Source organism: Scyliorhinus torazame, chromosome 8, assembly GCF_047496885.1.
Source record: "Scyliorhinus torazame isolate Kashiwa2021f chromosome 8, sScyTor2.1, whole genome shotgun sequence".
NCBI classification, from domain to species: Eukaryota; Metazoa; Chordata; class Chondrichthyes; order Carcharhiniformes; family Scyliorhinidae; genus Scyliorhinus; species Scyliorhinus torazame.
The window spans coordinates 150,440,406-150,464,678 of NC_092714.1; the positions used below are offsets into that span (position 1 = coordinate 150,440,406).

Consider the following 24,273-nt stretch of genomic DNA (forward strand, 5'->3'; position numbering starts at 1 on the left):
GCACGGTTTTGTGAAGGGGAGGTCGTGTCTCACTAACTTGATAAAGTTTTTCGAGGAGGTCACTAAGATGATTGATGCAGGTAGGGCAGTAGATGTTGTCTATATGGACTTCAGTAAGGCCTTTGACAAGGTCCCTCATGGTAGACTAGTACAAAAGGTGAAGTCACATGGGATCAGGGGTGAACTGGCAAGGTGGATACAGAACTGGCTAGGCCATAGAAGGCAGAGGGTAGCAATGGAGGGATGCTTTTCTAATTGGAGGGCTGTGACCAGTGGTGTTCCACAGGGATCAGTGTTGGGACCTTTGCTGTTTGTAATATATATAAATGATTTGGAGGAAAATGTAACTGGTCTGATTAGTAAGTTTGCAGACGACACAAAGGTTGGTGGAATTGCGGATAGCGATGAGGACTGTCAGAGGATACAGCAGGATTTAGATTGTCTGGAGACTTGGGCGGAGAGATGGCAGATGGAGTTTAATCCGGACAAATGTGAGGTAATGCATTTTGGAAGGGCTAATGCAGGTAGGGAATATACAGTGAATGGTAGAACCCTCAAGAGTATTGAAAGTCAAAGAGATCTAGGAGTACAGGTCCACAGGTCATTGAAAGGGGCAACACAGGTGGAGAAGGTAGTCAAGAAGGCATACGGCATGCTTGCCTTCATTAGCCGGGGCATTGAGTATAAGAATTGGCAAGTCATGTTGCAGCTGTATAGAACCTTAGTTAGGCCACACTTGGAGTATAGAGTTCAATTCTGGTCGCCACACTACCAGAAGGATGTGGAGGCTTTAGAGAGGGTGCAGAAGAGATTTACCAGAATGTTGCCTGGTATGGAGGGCATAAGCTATGAGGAGCGATTGAATAAACTCGGTTTGTTCTCACTGGAACGAAGGAGGTTGAGGGGCGACCTGATAGAGGTATACAAAATTATGAGGGGCATAGACAGAGTGGATAGTCAGAGGCTTTTCCCCAGGGTAGAGGGGTCAATTACTAGGGGGCATAGGTTTAAGGTGAGAGGGGCAAGGTTTAGAGTAGATGTACGAGGCAAGTTTTTTACGCAGAGGGTAGTGGGTGCCTGGAACTCACTACCGGAGGAGGTAGTGGAAGCAGGGACGATAGGGACATTTAAGGGGCATCTTGACAAATATATGAATAGGATGGGAATAGAAGGATACGGACCCAGGAAGTGTAGAAGATTGTAGTTTAGTCGGGCAGTATGGTCGGCACGGGCTTGGAGGGCCGAAGGGCCTGTTCCTGTGCTGTACATTTCTTTGTTTGTTCTTTGTTCCTTGAATATTAAATGCTTAATTTGATATGTTTTAGTATAATGAGGTAATGAGGCATTAAGTAATTGTACCATTCAGAGACTAGAGCACCTAATCCAGTTGACACTCCCAGTACTGTACTGCATCTTTCAGATGAGAGTCACTTAATAATCTCCCAATCCACTTCCTTATCCAATCCACCCACCACACCAACCTTGGCAATACGAAAGGTGGGCACGGTGGGACAGTGGTTAGCACTGCTGCCTCGCAGCTCCAGGGACCCGGGTTCAATTCCGACATTGGGTGACTGTGGAGTTTGCTTGTTCTCCCCGTGTTTGCGTGGATTTTCTCCGGGTGCTCCAGCTTCCTCGCACAGTCCAAAGTTGTGCAGGTTAGGTGGATTGACCATGATTGGCATCTGTTCGACATCATCTGCATCGTTTTACAAACATACCGACCTCAAATTTAGGGTTACGCGGATAGGGCGGGGGACTGAGCTTCATGAGTGCTCTTTCAGAGGGTTGCTGCAGACTCAATGGGCTGAATGGCGGCCTCCTGTACTGTAGGAATTTTATGGATTCTATGCCCATAAATGCTACCATGGCACTATTTTGAAGAAGTGTATAGGAATTCTCCCGGCACCATGGCTAATATTCATTCGTCAATCATTGTCACCCTCTGGAAAACAGATTAGCTGCTGATTTATCTTATTAATGCTTCTTAGATCTTGTTGTTCACAAACTTGTGACCACTTTTCCATACATCACAACAGAAACTGCACTTTCAAGATTGTTCTTGGTTGCGAAGCACTTTGTGACGTTACTTGCCCTAGAAATGATCCCAATGTGTCTGGAATTTGTTTCATCTTGAGTTCAATTCCTGAATGAGTTTCTTGAGGTTTTGACTGTTAACTGCTGACAATCATAATACTAGGGTCTTCTTAAAAAGCATCACTTGTTTACATATATACATTTCATTGCTGTACACGAGGTTCCACTTCTGTTTCCCACCAGTTTCAGATACTTTAACCATATGACGCTCCATCACAGTCACATCAATTATATTAGTATCAGGTGCTTCTGATGTTAATCCTTCACTCCACATCTTCTCCAAAGTCTCTATGTTAACTGTATACATCCTCCTATATATCCTCCCAAAGTCTCAGACTTTACAGTATTAGTCATTGAAGTGCTTTGACCTGATCTGATCCTGATTCTGTTTCAAGGTTAAGGATGGACAGTTCTCTCTCATCTTTCAAAAAGCGTGTCTTCCATATAGAGTCTCTACTTGTTTCTGGTTCCTTGTCTCCATCTGGATCTAAATAATATGTTCAGGGTCCATTGCTTTCCTGCCTAATGATATCAGGCTCTTTGCTTCCTTCTGATATTTGCCTTGTCAGTTTCAGTTCTATAAGATCTCAGATGTGGGGCTCTTTCTGTTACAATTCCTTCTTTTTGTTGAGCTTGTATTCACTTTCTCTTTCTGAGCTATAGCATTTTAAAGTCTTGTGCTCTATGCCTTGTGTTGAACTTAAGAGCTTGACTGTCTCTATGTTGCTCCTTACGCTTTCTAACTTTCTCATGATCATCTGAGGTAGTGTTAGACTGCAGTGTTTGTTGTAGAGCTCGAAGTTGTGTTCGCAGCCATAGTTGCCATCAGCATTGGGTTGCCACTCTGAGAACAATTATTTACATGAACCTTCTTCCATGCCTGTCTCGCCTGACCTCGAAACCATCAGAATTTTGCGATTTAAAAATGCACTTTTGGATTATTCAGAGCAGGGCACTTGCCCAAAGGAAATTTGAACTTCTGAGCATCTGCCATACACATGCTTACCTGTGAAGTTCCGAGAGGGATTCCTCAATACACCTTTGGGTAACCCCCCCATCCCAAGGCTGGGGAACTCTGAAGGTACGGCCCATTAATTCCTGGATTGTTCAAACTTTTTTTGCTTCTTGGTTTGATTGGAATACCTAGATGAATGAGTCACATGCATGAACCCATATTCTTGTGCAAAGTTAAGTAATAATTTGTTGCAAACCGAGGACCATTGTCTGACACCACTACATCTGGGATGCTATGTGTTAAGAATATTTTTTTCAATGATGCAATGACTGTCTCCACATTGATGTGTGGTCTGGTCACTTTAAACCATCTGGAATAATAATCAGTAACAATGGTAACTTCTCCTTTAAACTCGAAAACTCAAATAAATCCATTCTGGGTTCCTCACATCGCCTTGTAGAAAAGGTAGGTGGGTGCAAGTGGTTTGTTCTGTTGTTGGCTATGCACTGAACACTAAGGTAAATTGTGATTAACGCGTCAATGGAGTTACTGATGGTTACTGTTGGGGCTCTTGCTTTGCATTTCACTATTCACAAATGACCTTGGTGGGTTCTTTGTAGAATGCGTAGATTTTGAGATAATTAGCCTGTCATTGAAAACTAAATAAGAGGTTTTACAACACCTCGTTAAAGTCCAACAGATTTGTTTTGAATCACTAGCTTTCGGAGCGCAGCTCCTTCCTCAGGTGAAACTTTTCTCCTTAGCAGAGGGGTCAATGACCAGGGGGACATAGATTTAAGGTAAGGGACAGGAGGTTTAGAAGGGATGTGAAGAAAAACTTTTCATGCAGAGGGTGGTGGGAGTCTGGATTCCACTGCCTGAAAGGGTGATGGAGCCAGAAACCCTCATAACATTTAAGAATTATTTAGATGTGCACTTGCGATGCCAAGACATTCAAGGCCAAGTGCTGGAAAATCGGATTAGAATAGTTAGGTGGTTGATTTTGGCCAGCACAGATGCAATGGACTAGGGCCTTTTCTGTGCTGTAGACCTCTATGATTAGGTTCCAAGAAATGCCCATGTGATTTGAAGTTGCCATGGGGATGAATAAATGAGGAAAAAGAAAGGCAATTGCAGTGGTGTTGGCGGGGGGGGGGGGGGGTTAGTGTCAACCTGTGTTTCCTGTTTGGCTGTTTAGAACATACAGATTTGGGTAAGAATAAACAAGGTTTTCTCTGAATGGAAAAGTTTACTTATTTGGTAATTTTGGAACAGGTCCTGGTGTTGAGGCAGGTCTCTAATAATAGACCAGAGACAGCCTGCTTCACAGTGGTCCTGACCTATTTCACAGTGAGATAAAATACTGCAGATGCTGGAAATCTGCATTTGGAGTATTGTGAGCAGTTTTGGGCCCCGTATCGAAGGAAAGATGTGCTGGCCTTGGAAAGGGTCATGTTATTGCTTTAACAGGTTATCGTTCAGGACCTCTTTGGCACCTGATATTTTCCAAAGGTTACCCTCCTTAACCAAAATGAAATTGTAAAAAATGCTGCCGATTACTGATTAATGAGATATGATTCAGATACTGAGTACACCCAGGGAAAGAACCGGATGGCTGAGAATTCTTAACAAACTGGAAAATTTAAATGTTATTGATCCAAGTGGAACATATACCTCACTCATTACAGGGAGGTTTGTGAAAATGACCCCTGACCCCGGGAATGAGGAGCTTGTCAATTGAGCAGTTGAAGACTCTGGGTCTGTACTTTTGGAGTTTAGAAGGATGATGGAAGATCTTATTGAAACTCACAGTATACTGAGAGGCCTAGATAGAGTGGACGTGGAGAGGATGTTTCCACTAGTAGGAGAACTAGAACCCGAGGGCACAGCCTCAGACTGAAGGGATGATTCTTTAAAACTGAGATGAGGAGGAATTTTTTCAGCCAGGTGGTGGCGAATCTATGGAGCTCTTTCCCCGGAGAAGACTGTGGAGGCCAAATCACTGAGTGTCTTTAAGACAGAGATAGATAGGTTCTTGATTAATAAACGGATCAAGGGTAATGGGGAGTAGGCAGGGGATGAGAAAAATATCAGCGATGATTGAATGGCGGAGCAGACTCGATGGGCCAAATGGCCTAATTCTGCTCCTATGTCTTATGGTCTTATGAAGTAAAACTGGTACTGGAAATACTCAGCAGGTCAGGCAGCATCTGTGCAGAGAGAAATCATAGAAGCTACACGGCGCAGGAAGAGGCCACTTAGCTCATTGTGTCTGCGCTAGCCACAAAACTCGAAAAACATAAGGGGTGGGATTCTCGCAGCCCAGGCTGGGCCGGAGAATCACCAGGCCGGGCGCGAATTGCACGACGAGTGCCCCCCCCCCAGGCCATTCTCCACCCGGGATGGGCCGTCCCCGTGCATCCATCCGGGGCAGCCTGTTGGGGGGGAGGGGTGGTCCGACCCTGGGGGGGGCCCACCGCTGTGGCCTGGCCCGCGATCGGGGCCTACCGATTGGCATGCGCAGACCCTCGGTGCCCATTTGACGCCGGTATCGGCAGCTGGAGCGGCGTGGGTCACTCCAGTGCCTTGCTGGCCTACTGAGTGACTCGGAATTGCTGCTCCTGGGGCCTGTTGACGCCGTCGTGAAACACGACGGCATTTACGACAGCGTCAACACTTAGCCTCAGGATCAGAGAATCCCGCCCAAGGTTTTGAGTCGAATATGACACTTGTTCAGAACTACCTCACCGTGATCCAGGTCCACTCCATGTCAACTCTGGCCTGCTTCACAGTGATTGTAACTGAAAGCAGAGAATATTGCTGAATCAAAGAGCAAAATATCGCAGTTGCTAGAAATCTGTAATAAAACTGGAAAGACTCAGCAGCTCGGGTAGCATCTGTACGGAAAGAAACAGAGTTAATGTTTCAGGCCAATGACCTTTCATCAGAAATGTTCTCCCCTTGGGCAATTAAAAATTCAGCCCATTACATGTGAATCCACAGGAATATTGTACAGAAGAACACAAAAGTATATCATGGAGTTCACCTGACCCACAACTTCAAATAGATTTTGGTTATGGGGAGCACAAGGGCCCACTTTACAGGTGTGATGCAACAGAAAGCTAAAGTATGTTTAAAACAAAACTATGTTTATTATATGAATTCAGTTAACACTTTATAAACACACAGTAAACAGTTTATCAACTCCCAACGCTGATAATCCCCACAGATACAATCATCTATAGGTAACCCTTAATAACTTTCCGAACAACATCCATAAGTCACAAAGACCCCTTTTAACAAAGACAGCAGGTTTGAAATCTCTACAGAAAGCAGGTATCACTTTTAAATTATCAAGTAATCTGAACACCTTTTTAACATACAGAGAGAGAGAGAGAGACTCCAACATCCTTGTAGTCTGAATACAGCTTTCAACTGAAAACAAAACGAAGACACACTGCAGCTGCCAGCTCAAAACGAAAGTAAAAAACAGAATCACATTCCAGCTCCACCCACACAATGACATCACTGCAGCTATTTGATAAACACCCATTTCTTAAAGATACACTCCCATGACACCTCCCCCCCCCCCCCCCCCCCGCCCAAGAAAAAAAAAAATTAACTTTAAGATGGTATCATTTTTCACCTTTTCACTTTCCTTTAAGGAATATTGACGGTAAATATACTTTTTTTTTAACAAAACAAAACACGCAAACATTTATAAAAACATAGTCCATTTTAGTTCTTCTTCCTGCAACTGGAATCCCTCTTGATTGACAGTCTCTTTGGACAAGAAGGTCTCTGCACGATCCATACATTGCTCTGCGCCTCGGCATTTCTCTTTAAGGTCAGATACTTTAGTTCAATCCGATCATAGAGCACCTTGTAATTCTCCAACACAGGAGCATTGGTTATCACAGCCTTTAGGCCTTCAAATGCTTGTTGAGACTCCGCTGTCCACTGAAATTTTCGACGTTTCTTCAACAAATCCGTCAGTGGAGCGACCACACTGCTAAAATTCAGCACACATTTCCGGTAAAATCCCCTCATGCCAAGAAATCGCATTATTTCCCTTTGTCGAGGGTTTTGGAAACTCCCCAATAACTTTTGTTTTCACATCCCGTGGGACCATTCGATCCTGTCCAATTGTATGGCCAAGCAAAGTGACTTGGGCTTTTCCAAATTCACTTTTGGCTAGATTTACCACCAATCCCTCCTCCTGAAGTTGATCGAATAACTCCATCAGATGCTTTAAATGTTCTTTCCATGTCTGACTGAAAATTACCAGATCGCCGATGTCCACCGCACAATTGGGTAATCCTGAACCGTTAGTTAACCGTTGAAATATGGCTGGGGCGTTTTTCATGCCAAATGGCATAACTTTGAATTGGTATAGGTATATACCATCACAAAAGCTGAAATCTCCTTTGCCCTTTCGAATAAATATACCTGCCAGTAATCTTTAATTAAATCCAGTTTGGAAATAAAAGCAAATTGTCCCACCTTCTGAATGCAATCCTCCAAGCGTGGGATAGGATACGAGTCCATTCTTGTAACTGCATTAACATTTCTATAGTCCACACACAATCGTTGGGTACCGTCCGGTTTCGGTACCATCACTATGGGTGAGCTCCATTGGCTGCAATCCACTTAATTATGCCATTTTTAAGCATACTTTCAATTTCTTTGTTAACCTGTGCCATTTTAAAGGATTAAGTCTATATGGATGTTGTTTAATTGGAACAGCATTTCCCACATCTACATTATGTATAGCCATTTTAATACTTCCCAACTTATCTCCACAAACTTGCCCATGTGATATCAATAACTCTTTCAGGTCAGTTTGTTTTTCCTCTGGAAGGTAACTCAACAATTTATCCCAATTTTTAAGAACATCGCCGTTTTCCAATTTAATTTGAGGGATGACAAATTCAAAGTCATCTGGATTCAGTTCTTTACTTTGTGTTAGAATCATTAAAACTTCCTCCTTTTGCTCTCCTTCCCTTTCAAAGCACCTTATAAGCATATTCACATGACACACTCGGTGAGTTTTCCTTCTATCTTGTGTTCTTACCACATAATTCACCTCGCTTAATTTCCTTTCAATCTGATAAGGTCCACAAAACCTTGCTTTTAAAGGTTCACCTACCACTGGTAACAATACTAAAACTTTATTTCCACTGGCAAAACTACAAACTTTTGATTTCTTGTCATCTACCCGCTTCATCACATTTTGTGCAATCTTTAAATGTTGCCTAGCCAATTCCCCTGCTCTATTTAATCATTCCCTAAAATTTGACACGTAATCCAATAATGTAAGTTCCGACTGCTCACTCACCAATTTTTTCTGAATCAATTGAAGTCGTCCTCTTACCTCATGATCAAAAATTAGTTCAAAAGGACTGAATTTGGTTGACTCATTAGGTGCATCCCTAATTGCAAACAGTACGAATGGAATTCCTTTATCCCAATCCTCTGGATAATCTTGACAATGAGCCCTCAACATTGTCTTTAATGTCTGATGCCACCTTTCTAACGCTCCCTGCGATTCTGGATGGTACGCAGTTGATTTAAATTGTTTTATTCCGAAGCTATCCATAACTTTTTTGAATAACCTTGAGGTAAAATTTGATCCTTGACCGATTGTATTTCTGTGGGTAGTCCATATCCAGTAAAGAATCTAAGTATCTCTTCCCCAATCTTTTTAGCTGTAATATTTCATACTGGAATGGCCTCTGGAAACCTAGTAGACACATCCATTATAGTCAAAAGATATTGATTCCCACTTTTCGTTTTAGGAAGCGGTCTTACTCAATCAATTAAGGCCCTGGTAAAAGCTTCCTCAAATGCTGGAATGGGTATTAAGGGCGCTGGTTTTATCACTGCTTGAGGTTTCCCTATCACTTGACATGTGTGACATGATTGACAACATTTAACTACATCTTTATGTAGTCCAGGCCAATACAAATGTTTTTGTATTTTAGCTTGAGTTTTCCTTACTCCCAAGTGACCTCCCACTGGTACCTCATGTGTTACTAACAGCACCTCCTTTCTATACCCTACCGGCAATACCACTTGATGAACTTCTGCCCCCTTTTCATCCGCCTGCATATGTAAAGGTTTCCATTTTCTCATCAAGACATCACTTTTACGGTAATAACATTCTGGTATACACACAGATTCCTCTTCGTGTATGCTTTCTGTTGTAACTCCGCCAATTTGCCGGAACTAAAAATACCCGCCTCATCCTCCACCTGTTCTTGCTTTTTTCCAACCATCTGATCAAAAATCGTTTCTGATAATTGAACTTCAACTTTATCTTCACTCTTTGATTTTTCCTCTTGTCTTAACTGTGACTTTGCGACCTTGTTACTACACAATCCGGAAAAATCCCAGGATATTCGTCCTTCAACACTTCAGTTATCTGATTTTCCACGGGCTTACCAACAACAGTAGGCATCACTCCCACCTGCGATCCAGCTATATCATTACCCAAGATAAACTTATTCCTGGCCAAGATAGTTTCTCTATTTACTCCTACTACCACTTCACCACTCTTCGCTGGACTTTCCAACCTTACCTTATATAATGGAACACTACTCTTCTCACCCTGAATTCCACATATAACTACCTTTTCTGGCAATATTCTTCCCAAACTACATAACTCCTCATCTCTTACCATCTAAAATCGACTAGCTCCCATATCTCTTAAAATTGAGACTTCTTTACCTGTTGCTCCTGGTACGCATGAGTAAACTTTACCCACACAAGTAAATTCTTTAAAGAAATCTGGCACCTTCTTATCAATCACCTCTTGATCAGGCTGTACAACCTTTTGTACCTCCTTCGCTTCACTTGAGCTTTCCTTGAGCATTTTAACAAACCCCACTGTCTTATCCTATTTTACCACATCAGCCTCTCAGTGCTTTTCTTCAGCCACCAATAATGTGACTTTCCATGGCCTAGTTTATTACAGTGAAAACATTTGAAACTTTTCACGTATCTTCAACCCTCCCGGATTTCTTTTTTAATCTGAGGTACACTCTCCTTATTATCCCCGATCAGATCTCATTTACAACTACCACTTGAGTATTTCTGTTTTTTCCAGTTTCTATCCCTAACAGGCTGAAACCGATGTCGAAAACCAAACTTTGATTTATGAACTAATTCATAATCATCTGCCATTTCGGCTGCCAACCTCGCAGTTTTAAGCCTCTGCTCGTCCACACGAGTTCTCACTGCATCAGGAATTGAATTTTTAAAATCTTCCAAAAGTATAATCTTTCTGAGAGCTTCATATGTTTGATCTATTTTCGAAGCCCTTATCCTCCTATCAAAGTTACTCTGTTTGATCCTTTCAAACTCCATATATGTTTGACCAGGTTCTTTCCTTAAATTTCTAAACCTTTGTCTGTAGGCTTCAGACACTCGTTCATCTGCACCCAAGATGGATTTTCTCACCTCCTCATACGTCCCAGATACCTCCTCTGATAGTGATGCAAACACTTCACTAGCTCTACCTACCAACTTTGTTTGAATCAGTGAAACCCACATGTCTTGTGGCCATTTCATTTGTTTAGCTACCTTCTCAAATGAAATGAAAAAGTCTTCTACCTCCTTCTCATCAAACCTTGGCAATGCGTGGACATATTTAAATAGATCCCCACAATTATGGTCCAGGGTTTAGAGAACCCCAAATATATCATGGAGTTCACCTGACCCACAACTTTAAATAGATTTTGGTTATGGTGAGCACAAGGGCCCACTTTACAGGTGTGGTGCAACAGAGAGCTAAAGTATGTTTAAAACAAAACAATGTTGGATGGGGTTACTGGGTTATGGGGATAGGGTGGAGGTGTGCGGTTGGGAAGGGTGCTCTTTCCAAGAGCCGGTGCAGACTCGATGGGCCGAATGGCCTCCTTCTGCACTGTAAATTCTGTGAATCTATGAATGTTTATTTTATGAATCTAGTTAACATTTTATAAACGCACAGGAAATAGTTTGTGAGCTACCAACACACGTAACTCCACAGATACAATACTTTATAGATAACCCTTAATAACTTCCCAAACAACATCCATACGTTAAATCCTTTTTAAAATAAAGACAGCAGGTTTAAATGCTCTACAGAAGCAGGTATTACTTTGAAATCATCAATGATCTGGAGACATTCCTTATTTTATAGAGAGAGAGATCATTATACAGCTGCTTGCTTTGAATGCAGCTATCCACCTCTGAAAATGAAACCAAAAACACACTGCATCTGCCAGCTCAGAAACGAAAGTGAAAGACAGACAGCCCAGCTCCACCCACACACTAATATCATTGCAGCTATTTGATAAACACCTATTTCTTAAAGGTACATCCACCTGACACCACCAAGCCTTCGACTATGCCGCCAACGCTCATTATTGTCATCACTCTCCTCAGACCGTACGCTTTTCCTTCCATCCGCCAATTTTAACTGACTGTCATGTTTCATGGTCATTTTCTGAAGTTCAAATTCTCTCTCTTTTTCCCATTCCTTTCTCTCCTTTTCTTTTTCCTCTCTATCTCTTTCACCCTGTTTTTCTTTTTCCCTGATCTGTACCTCCCTTTCTCTTTTTGTTCTGCCAGGGCTGTTTTTCTCTTTCTTCTCTCTCCTTTTCTTTTTCCCTGATCTGATTTCCTTTTCTCTCTCTTTTACTCTCATTTCGTATTCAAGCTGCTTTAATTCTTTTTCATGTTCAAGTTGCCTGATTTGTAACTGAATGTTTGCCATTTCCAATGAGTCCGACTGTATCTCAGGCAATTTTAAATGCTCAGCTACCGCCGTAAGTACCTCATCTTTTCGTATTCTGTCAGGTAATGTTAACTGCAATGTTTTTGCCAAATCTAAAGCTTGTTTTTAGTCTTTGTCCGTAAGGTACTGCGTTTGACCTTCTCCACCCCCAAAAACTTGAAAGCCTCTGAAAGAGCCATTGTCCACAACAGACTCCCTACTTCAACTGGAATACCACACCTGAAAAGCAAATACAAACATGATCACCCCTCACTGTCTTTAAGTTCACTAAGCCAACCCAATCACGAAAGATAGACTTTTATCCCTGCCGAGCCCCCAATTTATAATGGGCCAGGGTTGAGAGAACACCAAAGTATATCATAGAGTTCACCTGACCCACAACTTCAAATCGATTTTGATTATGGGGAGCACAAGGGCCCACTTTACAGGTGTGATGCAACAGAGAGCTAAAGTATGTTTAAAATAAAACAATGTTTATTCTATGAATTCAGTTAACACTTTATAAACACACAGTAAACAGTTTATCAACTCCCAACACTGATAAACCCCACAGATACAATCCTCTATAGGTAACTCTGAATAACTTTCCTAACAACATCCATAAGTCACAAAAACCCTTTTTAACAAAGACAGCAGGTTTGAAATCTCTACAGAAAGCAGGTATCATTTTTAAATTATCAATGATCTGAACATCTTTTTAACATGCAGAGAGAGAGACCCCAACATCTTTGTAGTCTGAATCCAGCTTTCAACTGTAAACAAAACTAAGACACACTGCAGCGGCCAGCTCAAATTGAAAGTAAAAGACAGAATCACATTCCAGCTCCACCCACACAATGACATCACTGCAGCTATTTGGTAAACACCCATTTTTAAAGATACACTCCCATGAGATCTTGATACTTGAATGGTAATGCAGCTTCCTCCACACAGTGGTGCTTTCACCTTTAAACACTGTCGCTGGAATTTTCCAAGCTCAAATTAGGATGGAATGGAGACAGGAGGAAAAACAAAATGACCACTGGGCAACACAGTCAGATATTCCGTCTCCATTTCCAGCCTTTACCAGATTTAAGGTAATTGGCTAAAGAAGCAATGGTGACACGAGGAAAAACTTCACGCATAGCAGTGGTGAGGATCTGGAAAGCTGCCTGGGAGTGGGATTGAGGAAGCAGGTTCAGTTATGGCACAAAGGAAACTGTGCAGGGCTACGGGGAAAAGGAGGACGGTTGGCTGGAGATGAACTGCTCTTACAGAGGGCCTGCACCAACAAATGGGGTCTGGATTGTCTCCTGTGCTGTGACCATTCTAGGATTGTTCAACATAAAATTGGATAATAGAATGGGAGAGGAGGGATGACTTTTGATGGTCTGAATGACTTTTTCTAATGTTCTACATTCTTTTTACAGCTTGAATCGATTCTTCTCCTAGCATTGTCCTCTTGAGAGCAAGTCTCTCTTTATTGTGCGAAATGAAAGAAGAAAGACAAACACAAGAAAACTCTACAAGAGTAGCCGTTTGGCAGGTACTTTTATTCATCCAGTTTATGTGGCTAATTCCTGTGTTATTGTTCACCATTATAGGTTCATCCAAGCGGAAACTATTTTGCTGTCGGTGAAAAGGGCATTAATCCCAACATAATTATTTACGAATATCCTTCCCTGAAACCATACAGAATCATGCGAGGTGAGTGCCATCCTGTGAGGCCAGTACAGGTCATTTGCACATCCACCTATCTTATCAGTCCACCTTTGGCCATATATATATCTGCCTGCCCTCTAAGTTCTCTAATTCCCTCCTGTAACATCTCCACCTTCTGACATCTCCCTCCTCCTTCTACTCATTCCTTATCTAGTTGGTGTCACACCTTGTCAAATGTAATTCCTGTGAAGCATCTTGGGGAAATTTTCCTTTGTTAAAGGCATTTTTCAAAAAACATGCAGTTGTGGGCAGCACAGTGGCACAGTGATTAGCACTGCTGCCTCATGGCGCCGAGGACCGGGGTTCGATCCTGGCCCCGGGTCACTTTCTCTGTGGAGTTTGCACAATCACCCCTTTTCTGCGTGGGTCTCACCCCCACAACCCAAAAAGATGTGCAGGGTAGGTGGATTGGCCATCCTAAAATTGTTCCAGAATTGGAAAAAACGAATTGGGAACACAAAATTTATTTTAAAAAAGACATGCGGTTGTTGCTCAGTTTGAGCTAACCACAAGGATTGGGGCGAGGAGATAGGAAGGAAGGCTCATATTCTCCCTGCACATGAGCACAAATGTAGCCTATCATCATTGGTGGCTCCACGCCCTTATGTTGTCTAATACCACAGCCCACTGTGATGCCCCTTGGCCACAGCCCACTGTGATGCCCCTTGGCCACAGCCCACTGTGATACCCCTTGGCCACAGCCCACTGTGATGCCCCTTGGCCACAGCCCACTGTGATGCCCCTTGGCCACAGCCCACTGTGTTACCCCTTGGCTACAGCCCACTGTGTTACCCCTTGGTCACAGCCCACAGTGTTACCCCTTGGCCACAGCCCACTGTGTTATCCCTTGGCCACAGCCCACTGTGATACCCCTTGGCCACAGCCCACTGTGATACCCCTTGGCCACAGCCCACTGTGATACCCCTTGGCTACAGCCCACTGTGATACCCCTTGGCCACAGCCCACTGTGATACCCCTTGGCCACAGCCCACTGTGATACCCCTTGGCCACAGCCCACTGTGATACCCCTTGGCCACAGCACACTGTGTTACCCCTTGGCCACAGCCCACTGTGATACCCCTTGGCCACAGCCCACTGTGATACCCCTTGGCCACAGCCCACTGTGATACCCCTTGGCCACAGCCCACTGTGATACCCCTTGGCCACAGCCCACTGTGATACCCCTTGGCCACAGCCCACTGTGTTACCCCTTGGCCACAGCCCACTGTGATACCCCTTGGCCACAGCACACTGTGTTATCCCTTGGCCACAGCCCACTGTGTTACCCCTTGGCCACAGCCCACTGTGTTACCCCTTGGCCACAGCCCACTGTGATTCCCCTTGGCCACAACCCACTGTGTTACCCCTTGGCCACAGCCCACTGTGATTCCCCTTGGCCACAGCCCACTGTGTTATCCCTTGGCCACAGCCCACTGTGATACCCCTTGGCCACAGCCCACTGTGATACCCCTTGGCCACAGCCCACTGTGATACCCCTTGGCCACAGCCCACTGTGATACCCCTTGGCCACAGCCCACTGTGTTATCCCTTGGCCACAGCCCACTGTGTTATCCCTTGGCCACAGCCCACTGTGTTACCCCTTGGCCACAGCCCACCGTGATACCCCTTGGCCACAGCCCACTGTGATACCCCTTGGCCACAGCCCACTGTGTTACCCCTTGGCCACAGCCCACTGTGATACCCCTTGGCCACAGCCCACTGTGTTATCCCTTGGCCACAGCCCACTGTGATACCCCTTGGCCACAGCCCACTGTGATACCCCTTGGCCACAGCCCACTGTGATACCCTTGGCCACAGCCCACTGTGATACCCCTTGGCCACAGCCCACTGTGTTACCCCTTGGCCACAGCCCACTGTGATGCCCCTTGGCCACAGCCCACTGTGTTATCCCTTGGCCACAGCCCACTGTGATACCCCTTGGCTACAGCCCACTGTGTTATCCCTTGGCCACAGCCCACTGTGATACCCCTTGGCCACAGCCCACTGTGATACCCCTTGGCCACAGCCCACTGTGTTATCCCTTGGCCACAGCCCACTGTGTTATCCCTTGGCCACAGCCCACTGTGTTATCCCTTGGCCACAGCCCACTGTGTTACCCCTTGGCCACAGCCCACCGTGATACCCCTTGGCTACAGCCCACCGTGATACCCCTTGGCCACAGCCCACTGTGTTACCCCTTGGCTACAGCCCACTGTGATACCCCTTGGCTACAGCCCACCGTGATACCCCTTGGCCACAGCCCACTGTGATACCCCTTGGCCACAGCCCACTGTGATACCCCTTGGCTACAGCCCACTGTGATACCCCTTGGCTACAGCCCACTGTGATACCCCTTGGCTACAGCCCACCGTGATACCCCTTGGCCACAGCCCACTGTGATACCCCTTGGCCACAGCCCACTGTGATACCCCTTGGCCACAGCCCACTGTGATATCCCTTGCCCACAGCCCACTGTGATACCCCTTGGCTACAGTCCACTGTGATACCCCTTGGCTACAGCCCACTGTGATACCCCTTGGCTACAGCCCACTGTGATACCCCTTGGCCACAGCCCACTGTGATACCCCTTGACCACAGCCCACTGTAATACCCCTTGACCACAGCCCACTGTGATACCCCTTGGCTACAGCCCACTGTGATACCCCTTGACCACAGCCCACTGTGATACCCCTTGGCTACAGCCCACTGTGATACCCCTTGGCTACAGCCCACTGTGATACCCCTTGGCTACAGCCCACCGTGATACCCCTTGACCACAGCCCACCGTAATACCCCTTGACCACAGCCCACCGTGATACCCCTTGGCCACAGCCCACCATGCAACTCACTCGACAATACTGAGTGTGCTACCCACTCGCCGCAGCCCACCAGGCTACCTCCGCGCGGCCCTAATTATCATAGACAACCGCACTGCCCCATCGCCACAGCTGCCCCATCGCCACAGCTCACCGTGCTACCCCATCGCCACAGCTCACCGCGCTGCCCCATCGCCACAGCTCACCGCACTGCCCCATCGCCACAGCTCACCGCACTGCCCCATCGCCACAGCTCACCACACTGCCCCATCGCCACAGCTCACCGTGCTATCCCATCGCCACAGCTCACCGCACTGCCCCATCGCCACAGCTCACCGCACTGCCCCATCGCCACAGCTCACCGTGCTGCCCCATCGCCACAGGTCACCGCACTGCCCCATCGCCACAGCTCACCGCACTGCCCCATCGCCACAGCTCACCGTGCTGCCCCATCGCCACAGCTCACCGCGCTGCCCCATCGCCACAGCCCACCGTGCTGCCCCATCACCACAGCTCACCGTGCTGCCCCATCGCCACAGCTTACCGCACTGCCCCATCGCCACAGCTCACCGTGCTGCCCCATCGCCACAGCCCACCATGCTGCCCCACCACCATGCAACTCACTCGACAATACTGAGTGTGCTACCCACTCGCCGCAGCCCACCAGGCTACCTCCGCGCGGCCCTAATTATCATAGACAACCGCACAGCTCACCGTGCTACCCCATCGCCACAGCTCACCGCGCTGCCCCATCGCCACAGCTCACCGCACTGCCCCATCGCCACAGCTCACCGTGCTGCCCCATCGCCACAGCTCACCGTGCTGCCCCATCGCCACAGCTCACCGCACTGCCCCATCGCCACAGCTCACCGTGCTGCCCCAACGCCACAGCTCACCGCACTGCCCCATCGCCACAGCTCACCGCACTGCCCCACCTCCACAGCTCACCGTGCTGCCCCAACGCCACAGCTCACCGTGCTGCCCCATCGCCACAGCTCACCGTGCTGCCCCATCACCACAGCTCACCGCGCTGCCCCACCTCCACAGCTCACCGTGCTGCCCCAACGCCACAGCTCACCGTGCTGCCCCATCGCCACAGCTCACCGTGCTGCCCCATCACCACAGCTCACCGCACTGCCCCATCGCCACAGCTCACCGTGGTGCCCCATCACCACAGCTCACCGCGCTGCCCCATCGCCACAGCTCACCGCACTGCCCCATCGCCACAGGTCACCGCACTGCCCCATCGCCACAGCTCACCGCACTGCCCCATCGCCACAGCTCACCACACTGCCCCATCGCCACAGCTCACCGCGCTGCCCCATCGCCACAGCTCACCCCACTGCCCCATCAGCACAGCTCACCGCACTGCCCCATCACCACAGCTCACCGTGCTGCCCCAAAGCCACAGCTCACCGTGCTACCCCATCGCCACAGCTCACCGCGCTGCCTCACCGCACTGCCCCATCGCCACAGCTCACCGCACTGCCCCATCGCCACAGCTCACCGCACTGCCCCATCGCCACAGCTCACCGCATTGCCCCATCGCCACAGCTCACCGCACTGCCCCATCACCACAGCCCACCGTGCTGCCCCATCACCACAGCTCACCGCACTGCCCCATCGCCACAGCTCACCCGGCTGCCCCATCGCCACAGCTCACCGTGCTGCTCCATCGCCACAGCTCACCGTGCTGCCCCATCGCCACAGCTCACCATGCTGCCCCAACGCCACAGCTCACCATGCTGCCCCAATGCCACAGCTCACCGCACTGCCCCATCGCCACAGCTCACCGCACTGCTGCATAGCCACAGCTCACCGCACTGCCCCATCACCACAGCTCACCGTGCTGCCCCATCGCCACAGCTCACCGTGCTGCTCCATCACCACAGCTCACCGCACTGCCCCATCGCCACAGCTCACCGTGCTGCTCCATCACCACAGCTCACCGTGCTGCTCCATCACCACAGCTCACCGCACTGCCCCATCGCCACAGCTCACCGTGCTGCTCCATCACCACAGCTCACCGTGCTGCTCCATCACCACAGCTCACCGCACTGCCCCATCGCCACAGCTCACCGTGCTGCCCCATCGCCACAGCTCACCGTGCTGCCCCAATGCCACAGCTCACCGCACTGCCCCATCACCACAGCCCACCGTGCTGCCCTATCACCACTGCTCACCGCACTGCCCCATCGCCACAGCTCACCGCACTGCCCCATCGCCACAGCTCACCGTGCTGGCCCATTACCACAGCTCACCGCGCTGCCCCATCGCCACAGCTCACCGTGCTGCCCCATCGCCACAGCTCACCGTGCTGCCCCATCGCCACAGCCTACCGTGCTGCCCCATCAGCACAGCTCACCGTGCTGCCCCATCGCCACAGCCTACCGTGCTGCCCCATCAGCACAGCTCACCGTGCTGCCCCATCACCACTGCTCACCGCACTGCCCCATCACCACAGCTCACCGTGCTGCCCCATCGCCACAGCTCACCATGCTGCCCCAACGCCACAGCTCACCGCACTGCCCCATCGCCACAGCTCACCGCACTGCTGCATAGCCACAGCTCACCGCACTGCCCCATCACCACAGCTCACTGCACTGCCCCATCGCCACAGCTCACCGTGCTGCTCCATCACCACAGCTCACCGTGCTGCCCCATCGCCACAGCTCACCGTGCTGCCCCATCGCCACAGCTCACCGTGCTGGCCCATTACCACAGCTCACCGCGCTGCCCCATCGCCACAGCTCACCGTGCTGCCCCAACGCCACAGCTCACCGCACTGCCCCATCGCCACAGCTCACCGTGCTGCCCCATCGCCACAGCTCACCGTGCTGCCCCATCGCCACAGCCTACCGTGCTGCCCCATCAGCACAGCTCACCGCACTGCCCCATCACCACAGCTCACCGTGCTGCCCCATAGCCACAGCTCACCGTGCTGCCCCATCGCCACAGCTCACCGCGCTGCCCCATCGCCACAGCTCACCGCACTGCCACATCGCCACAGCTCACCGCACTGCCCCATCGCCACAGCTCACCACACTGCCCCATCGCCACAGCTCACTGCGCTGCCCCATCACCACAGCCCACCGTGCTGCCCCATCACCACTGCTCACCGCACTGCCCCATCGCCACAGCTCACCGCACTGCCCCATCGCCACAGCTCACCGCGCTGCCCCATCGCCACAGCTCACCGCGCTGCCCCATCGCCACAGCTCACCGCGCTGCCCCATCGCCACAGCTCACTGCACTGCCCCATCGCCACAGCTCACCGTGCTGCCCCATCGCCACAGCTCACCGTGCTGCCCCATCGCCACAGCTCACCGTGCTGCCCCATCGCCACAGCTCACCGTGCTGCCCCATCGCCACAGCTCACCGTGCTGCCCCATCGCCACAGCTCACCGTGCTGCCCCATCGCCACAGCTCACCATGCTGCCCATCGCCACAGTTCACCGTGCTGCCCCATCGCCACAGCTCACCGAGCTGCCCCATCGCCACAGCTAACCGCGCTGCCCCATCGCCACAGCTCACCGCGCTGCCCCATCGCCACAGCTCACCGCACTGCCCCATCACCACAGCGCAACGTGCTGCCTCATCGCCACAGCTCACCGTGCTGCCCCATCGCCACAGCTCACCGTGCTGCCCCATCGCCACAGCTCACCGCACTGCCCCATCACCACAGCGCAACGTGCTGCCTCATCGCCACAGCTCACCGTGCTGCCTCATCACCACAGCTCACCGTGCTGCCCCATCGCCACAGCTCACCGTGCTGCCTCATCGCCACAGCTCACTGTGCTGCCCCATCGCCACAGCTCACCATGTTGTCGCATTGCCACAGCTCACTGCACTGCCCCATCGCCACAGCTCACCGTGCTGCCCCATCGCCACAGCTCACCGTGCTGCCCCATCGCCACAGCTCACCGTGCTGCCCCATCGCCACAGCTCACCGTGCTGCCCCATCGCCACAGCTCACCGTGCTGCCCCATCGCCACAGCTCACCGTGCTGCCCCATCACCACAGCTCACCGTGCTGCCCCATCGCCACAGCTCACCGTGCTGCCCCATCGCCACAGCTCACCGCTGCCCCATCGCCACAGCTCACCGTGCTGCCCCATCGCCACAGCTCACCCTGCTGTCCCATCCCCACAGCTCACCGTGCTGCCCCATCACCACAGCTCACCGTGCTGCCCCATCACCACAGCTCACCGTGCTGCCCCTTCGCCACAGCTCACCACACTGCCCCATCACCACAGCTCACCGTGCTGTCCCATCCCCACAGCTCACCACACTGCCCCATCGCCACAGCTCACCGCTCTGCCCCATCGCCACAGCTCACCGCGCTGCCCCATCGCCACATCTCACCGCACTGCCCCATCGCCACAGCTCACCGCACTGCCGCATAGCCACAGCTCACCGCACTGCCCCATCGCCACAGCTCACCGCACTGCCCCATCGCCACAGCTCACCGCACTGCCCCATCGCCACAGCTCACCGCACTGCCCCATCACCACAGCTCACCGCACTGCCCCATCACCACAGCTCACCGCACTGCCGCATAGCCACAGCTCACCGCACTGCCCCATCACCACAGCTCACCGCACTGCCGCATAGCCACAGCTCACCGCACTGCCCCATCGCCACAGCTCACCGTGGTGCCCCATCACCACAGCTCACCGTGCTGCCCCTTCACCACAGCTCACCGCACTTCCGCATCGCCACAGCTCACCGCGCTGCCCCATCGCCACAGCTCACTGCACTGCCCCAACGCCACAGCTCACCGCTGCCCAATCGCCACAGGTCACCGCGCTGCCCCATCGCCACAGCTCACCGCTCTGCCCCATCGCCACAGCTCACCGCTCTGCCCCATCACCACAGCTCACCGCTCTGCCCCATCGCCACAGCTCACCGTGCTGCCCCATCGCCACAGCTCACCGCTCGGCCCCATCGCCACAGCTCACCGCACTGCCCCATCGCCACAGCTCACCGTGCTGCCACATCGCCACAGCTCACCGTGCTGCCCCATCGCCACAGCTCACCGTGCTGCCCCATCGCCACAGCTCACCGCGCTGCCCCATCGCCACAGCTCACCGCGCTGCCCCATCGCCACAGCTCACCGCGCTGCCCCATCGCCACAGCTCACCGTGCTGCCCCATCGCCACAGCTCACCGCGCTGCCCCATCGCCACAGCTCACCGCGCTGCCACATCGCCACAGCTCACCGTGCTGCCCCATCGCCACAGCTCACCGTGCTGCCCCATCGCCACAGCTCACCGCGCTGCCCCATCGCCACAGCTCACCGCGCTGCCCCATCGCCACAGCTCACCGCACTGCCCCATCGCCACAGCTCACCGCACTGCCCCATCACCACAGCTCACCGCTCTGCCCCATCGCCACAGCTCACCGTGCTGCCCCATCGCCACAGCTCACCGTGCTGCCAAATCGCCACAGCTCACCGTGCTGCCGCATCGCCACAGCTCACCGCACTGCCGCATCACCACAGGTCACCGTGCTGCCCCATCGCCACAGCTCACCGCACTGCCGCATCACCACAGGTCACCGTGCTGCCACATCGCCACAGCTCACCGCTCTGCCCCATCGCCACAGCTCACCGCACTGCCCCATCGCCACAGCTCACCGCACTGCCCCATCACCACAGCTCACCGTGCTGCCCCATCGCCACAACTCTCCGCGCTCCCCCATCGCCACAGCTCACCATGCTGCCCCATCGCCACAGCTCACCGTGCTGCCAAATCGCCACAGCTCAACGCACTGCCGCATCGCCACAGCTCACCGCACTGCCGCATCACCACAGGTCACCGTGCTGCCACATCGCCACAGCTCACCGCTCTGCCCCATCGCCACAGCTCACCGCACTGCCCCATCGCCACAGCTCACCGCACTGCCCCATCACCACAGCTCACCGCACTGCCCCATCACCACAGCTCACCGTGCTGCCCCATCGCCACAACTCTCCGCGCTCCCCCATCGCCACAGCTCACCGTGCTGCCCCATCGCTACAGCTCACCGTGCTGCCCCATCACCACAGCTCACCGTGCTGCCCCATCGCCACAGCTCACCGTGCTGCCCCATCACCACAGCTCACCGTGCTGCCCCATCGCCACAGCTCACCGTGCTGTCCCATCGCCACAGCTCACCGTGCTGTCCCATCACCACAGCTCACCATGCTGCCCCATCGCCACAGCTCACCGTGCTGCCCCATCGCCACAACTCTCCGCGCTCCCCCATCGCCACAGCTCACCGTGCTGCCCCATCGCTACAGCTCACCGTGCTGCCCCATCACCACAGCTCACCGTGCTGCCCCATCGCTACAGCTCACCGTGCTGCCCCATCACCACAGCTCACCGTGCTGCCCCATCGCCACAGCTCACCGTGCTGTCCCATCACCACAGCTCACCGTGCTGCCCCATCGCCACAGCTCACCGTGCTGCCAAATCGCCACAGCTCACCACACTGCCGCATCGCCACAGCTCACCGCACTGCCGCATCACCACAGGTCACCGTGCTGCCACATCGCCACAGCTCACCGTGCTGTCCCATCACCACAGCTCACCGTGCTGCCCCATCGCCACAGCTCACCGTGCTGCCAAATCGCCACAGCTCACCACACTGCCGCATCGCCACAGCTCACCGCACTGCCGCATCACCACAGGTCACCGTGCTGCCACATCGCCACAGCTCACCGCTCTGCCCCATCGCCACAGCTCACCGCACTGCCCCATCGCCACAGCTCACCGCACTGCCCCATCACCACAGCTCACCGCTCTTCCCCATCGCCACAGCTCACCGTGCTGCCCCATCGCCACAGCTCACCGTGCTGCCTCATCGCCACAGCTCACCGCACTGCCCCATTGCCACAGCTCACCATGCTGCCCCATCGCCACAGCCCACCGTGCTGCCTCATCGCCACAGCTCACCGCACTGCCGCATAGCCACAGCTCACCGTGCTGCCCCATTGCCACAGCTCACCATGCTGCCCCATCGCCACAGCTCACCGCACTGCCCCATCGCCACAGCTCACCGCACTGCCCCATCGCCACAGCTCACCGTGCTGCCTCATCGCCACAGCTCACCGCACTGCCCCATTGCCACAGCTCACCATGCTGCCCCATCGCCACAGCTCACCGCACTGCCCCATCGCCACAGCTCACCGTGCTGCCCCATCGCCACAGCTCACCGTGCTGCCCCATCGCCACGGCTCACCGAGCTGCCCCATCGCCACAGCTCACCGTGCTGCCCCATCGCCACAGCTCACCGTGCTGCCCCATCGCCACAGCTCACCACACTGCCCCATCGCCATAGCCCACCGTGCTGCCCCATCGCCACAGCTCACCGTGCTGCCTCATCACCACAGCTCACCGCACTGCCCCATTGCCACAGCTCACCGTGCTGCCCCATCGCCACAGCTCACCGCACTGCCCCATCGCCATAGCCCACCGCACTGCCCCATCGCCACAGCTCACCGTGTTGCCCCATCGCCACAGCTCACCGTGCTGCCCCATCGCCACAGCTCACCGCACTGCCCCATCGCCATAGCCCACCGTGCTGCCCCATCGCCACAGCTCACCGCACTGCCCCATCGCCACAGCTCACCGTGCTGCCCCATCGCCACAGCTCACCGTGCTACCTCATCGCCACAGCTCACCGTGCTGCCCCATCGCCACAGCTCACCGTGCTGCCCCATCGCCACAGCTCACCGTGCTGCCTCATCGCCACAGCTCACCGCTCTGCCCCATCGCCACAGCTCACCGTGCTGCCCCATCGCCACAGCTCACCACACTGCCCCATCACCACAGCTCACCACAGTGCCCCATCGCCACAGCTCACCGCACTGCCCCATCGCCACAGCTCACCGTGCTGCCCCATCACCACAGCTCACCGTGCTGCCCCATCGCCACAGCTC

At 52.1% G+C, this 24,273-nt stretch overlaps 1 protein-coding gene across 2 annotated transcripts in view; it reads left to right on the forward strand.

Moving 5' to 3' along the window:
- LOC140428191 (cilia- and flagella-associated protein 44) overlaps positions 1 to 24,273 on the forward strand; it is a 371,239-nt gene that overhangs the window by 33,008 nt on the left and 313,958 nt on the right. For both annotated transcript variants that reach the window (XM_072514361.1, XM_072514362.1), the window contains one exon: positions 13,418 to 13,520. In XM_072514361.1, coding sequence (XP_072370462.1) covers positions 13,418 to 13,520 — 103 coding nt within the window. The remainder of the gene's footprint in view (positions 1 to 13,417; positions 13,521 to 24,273) is intronic.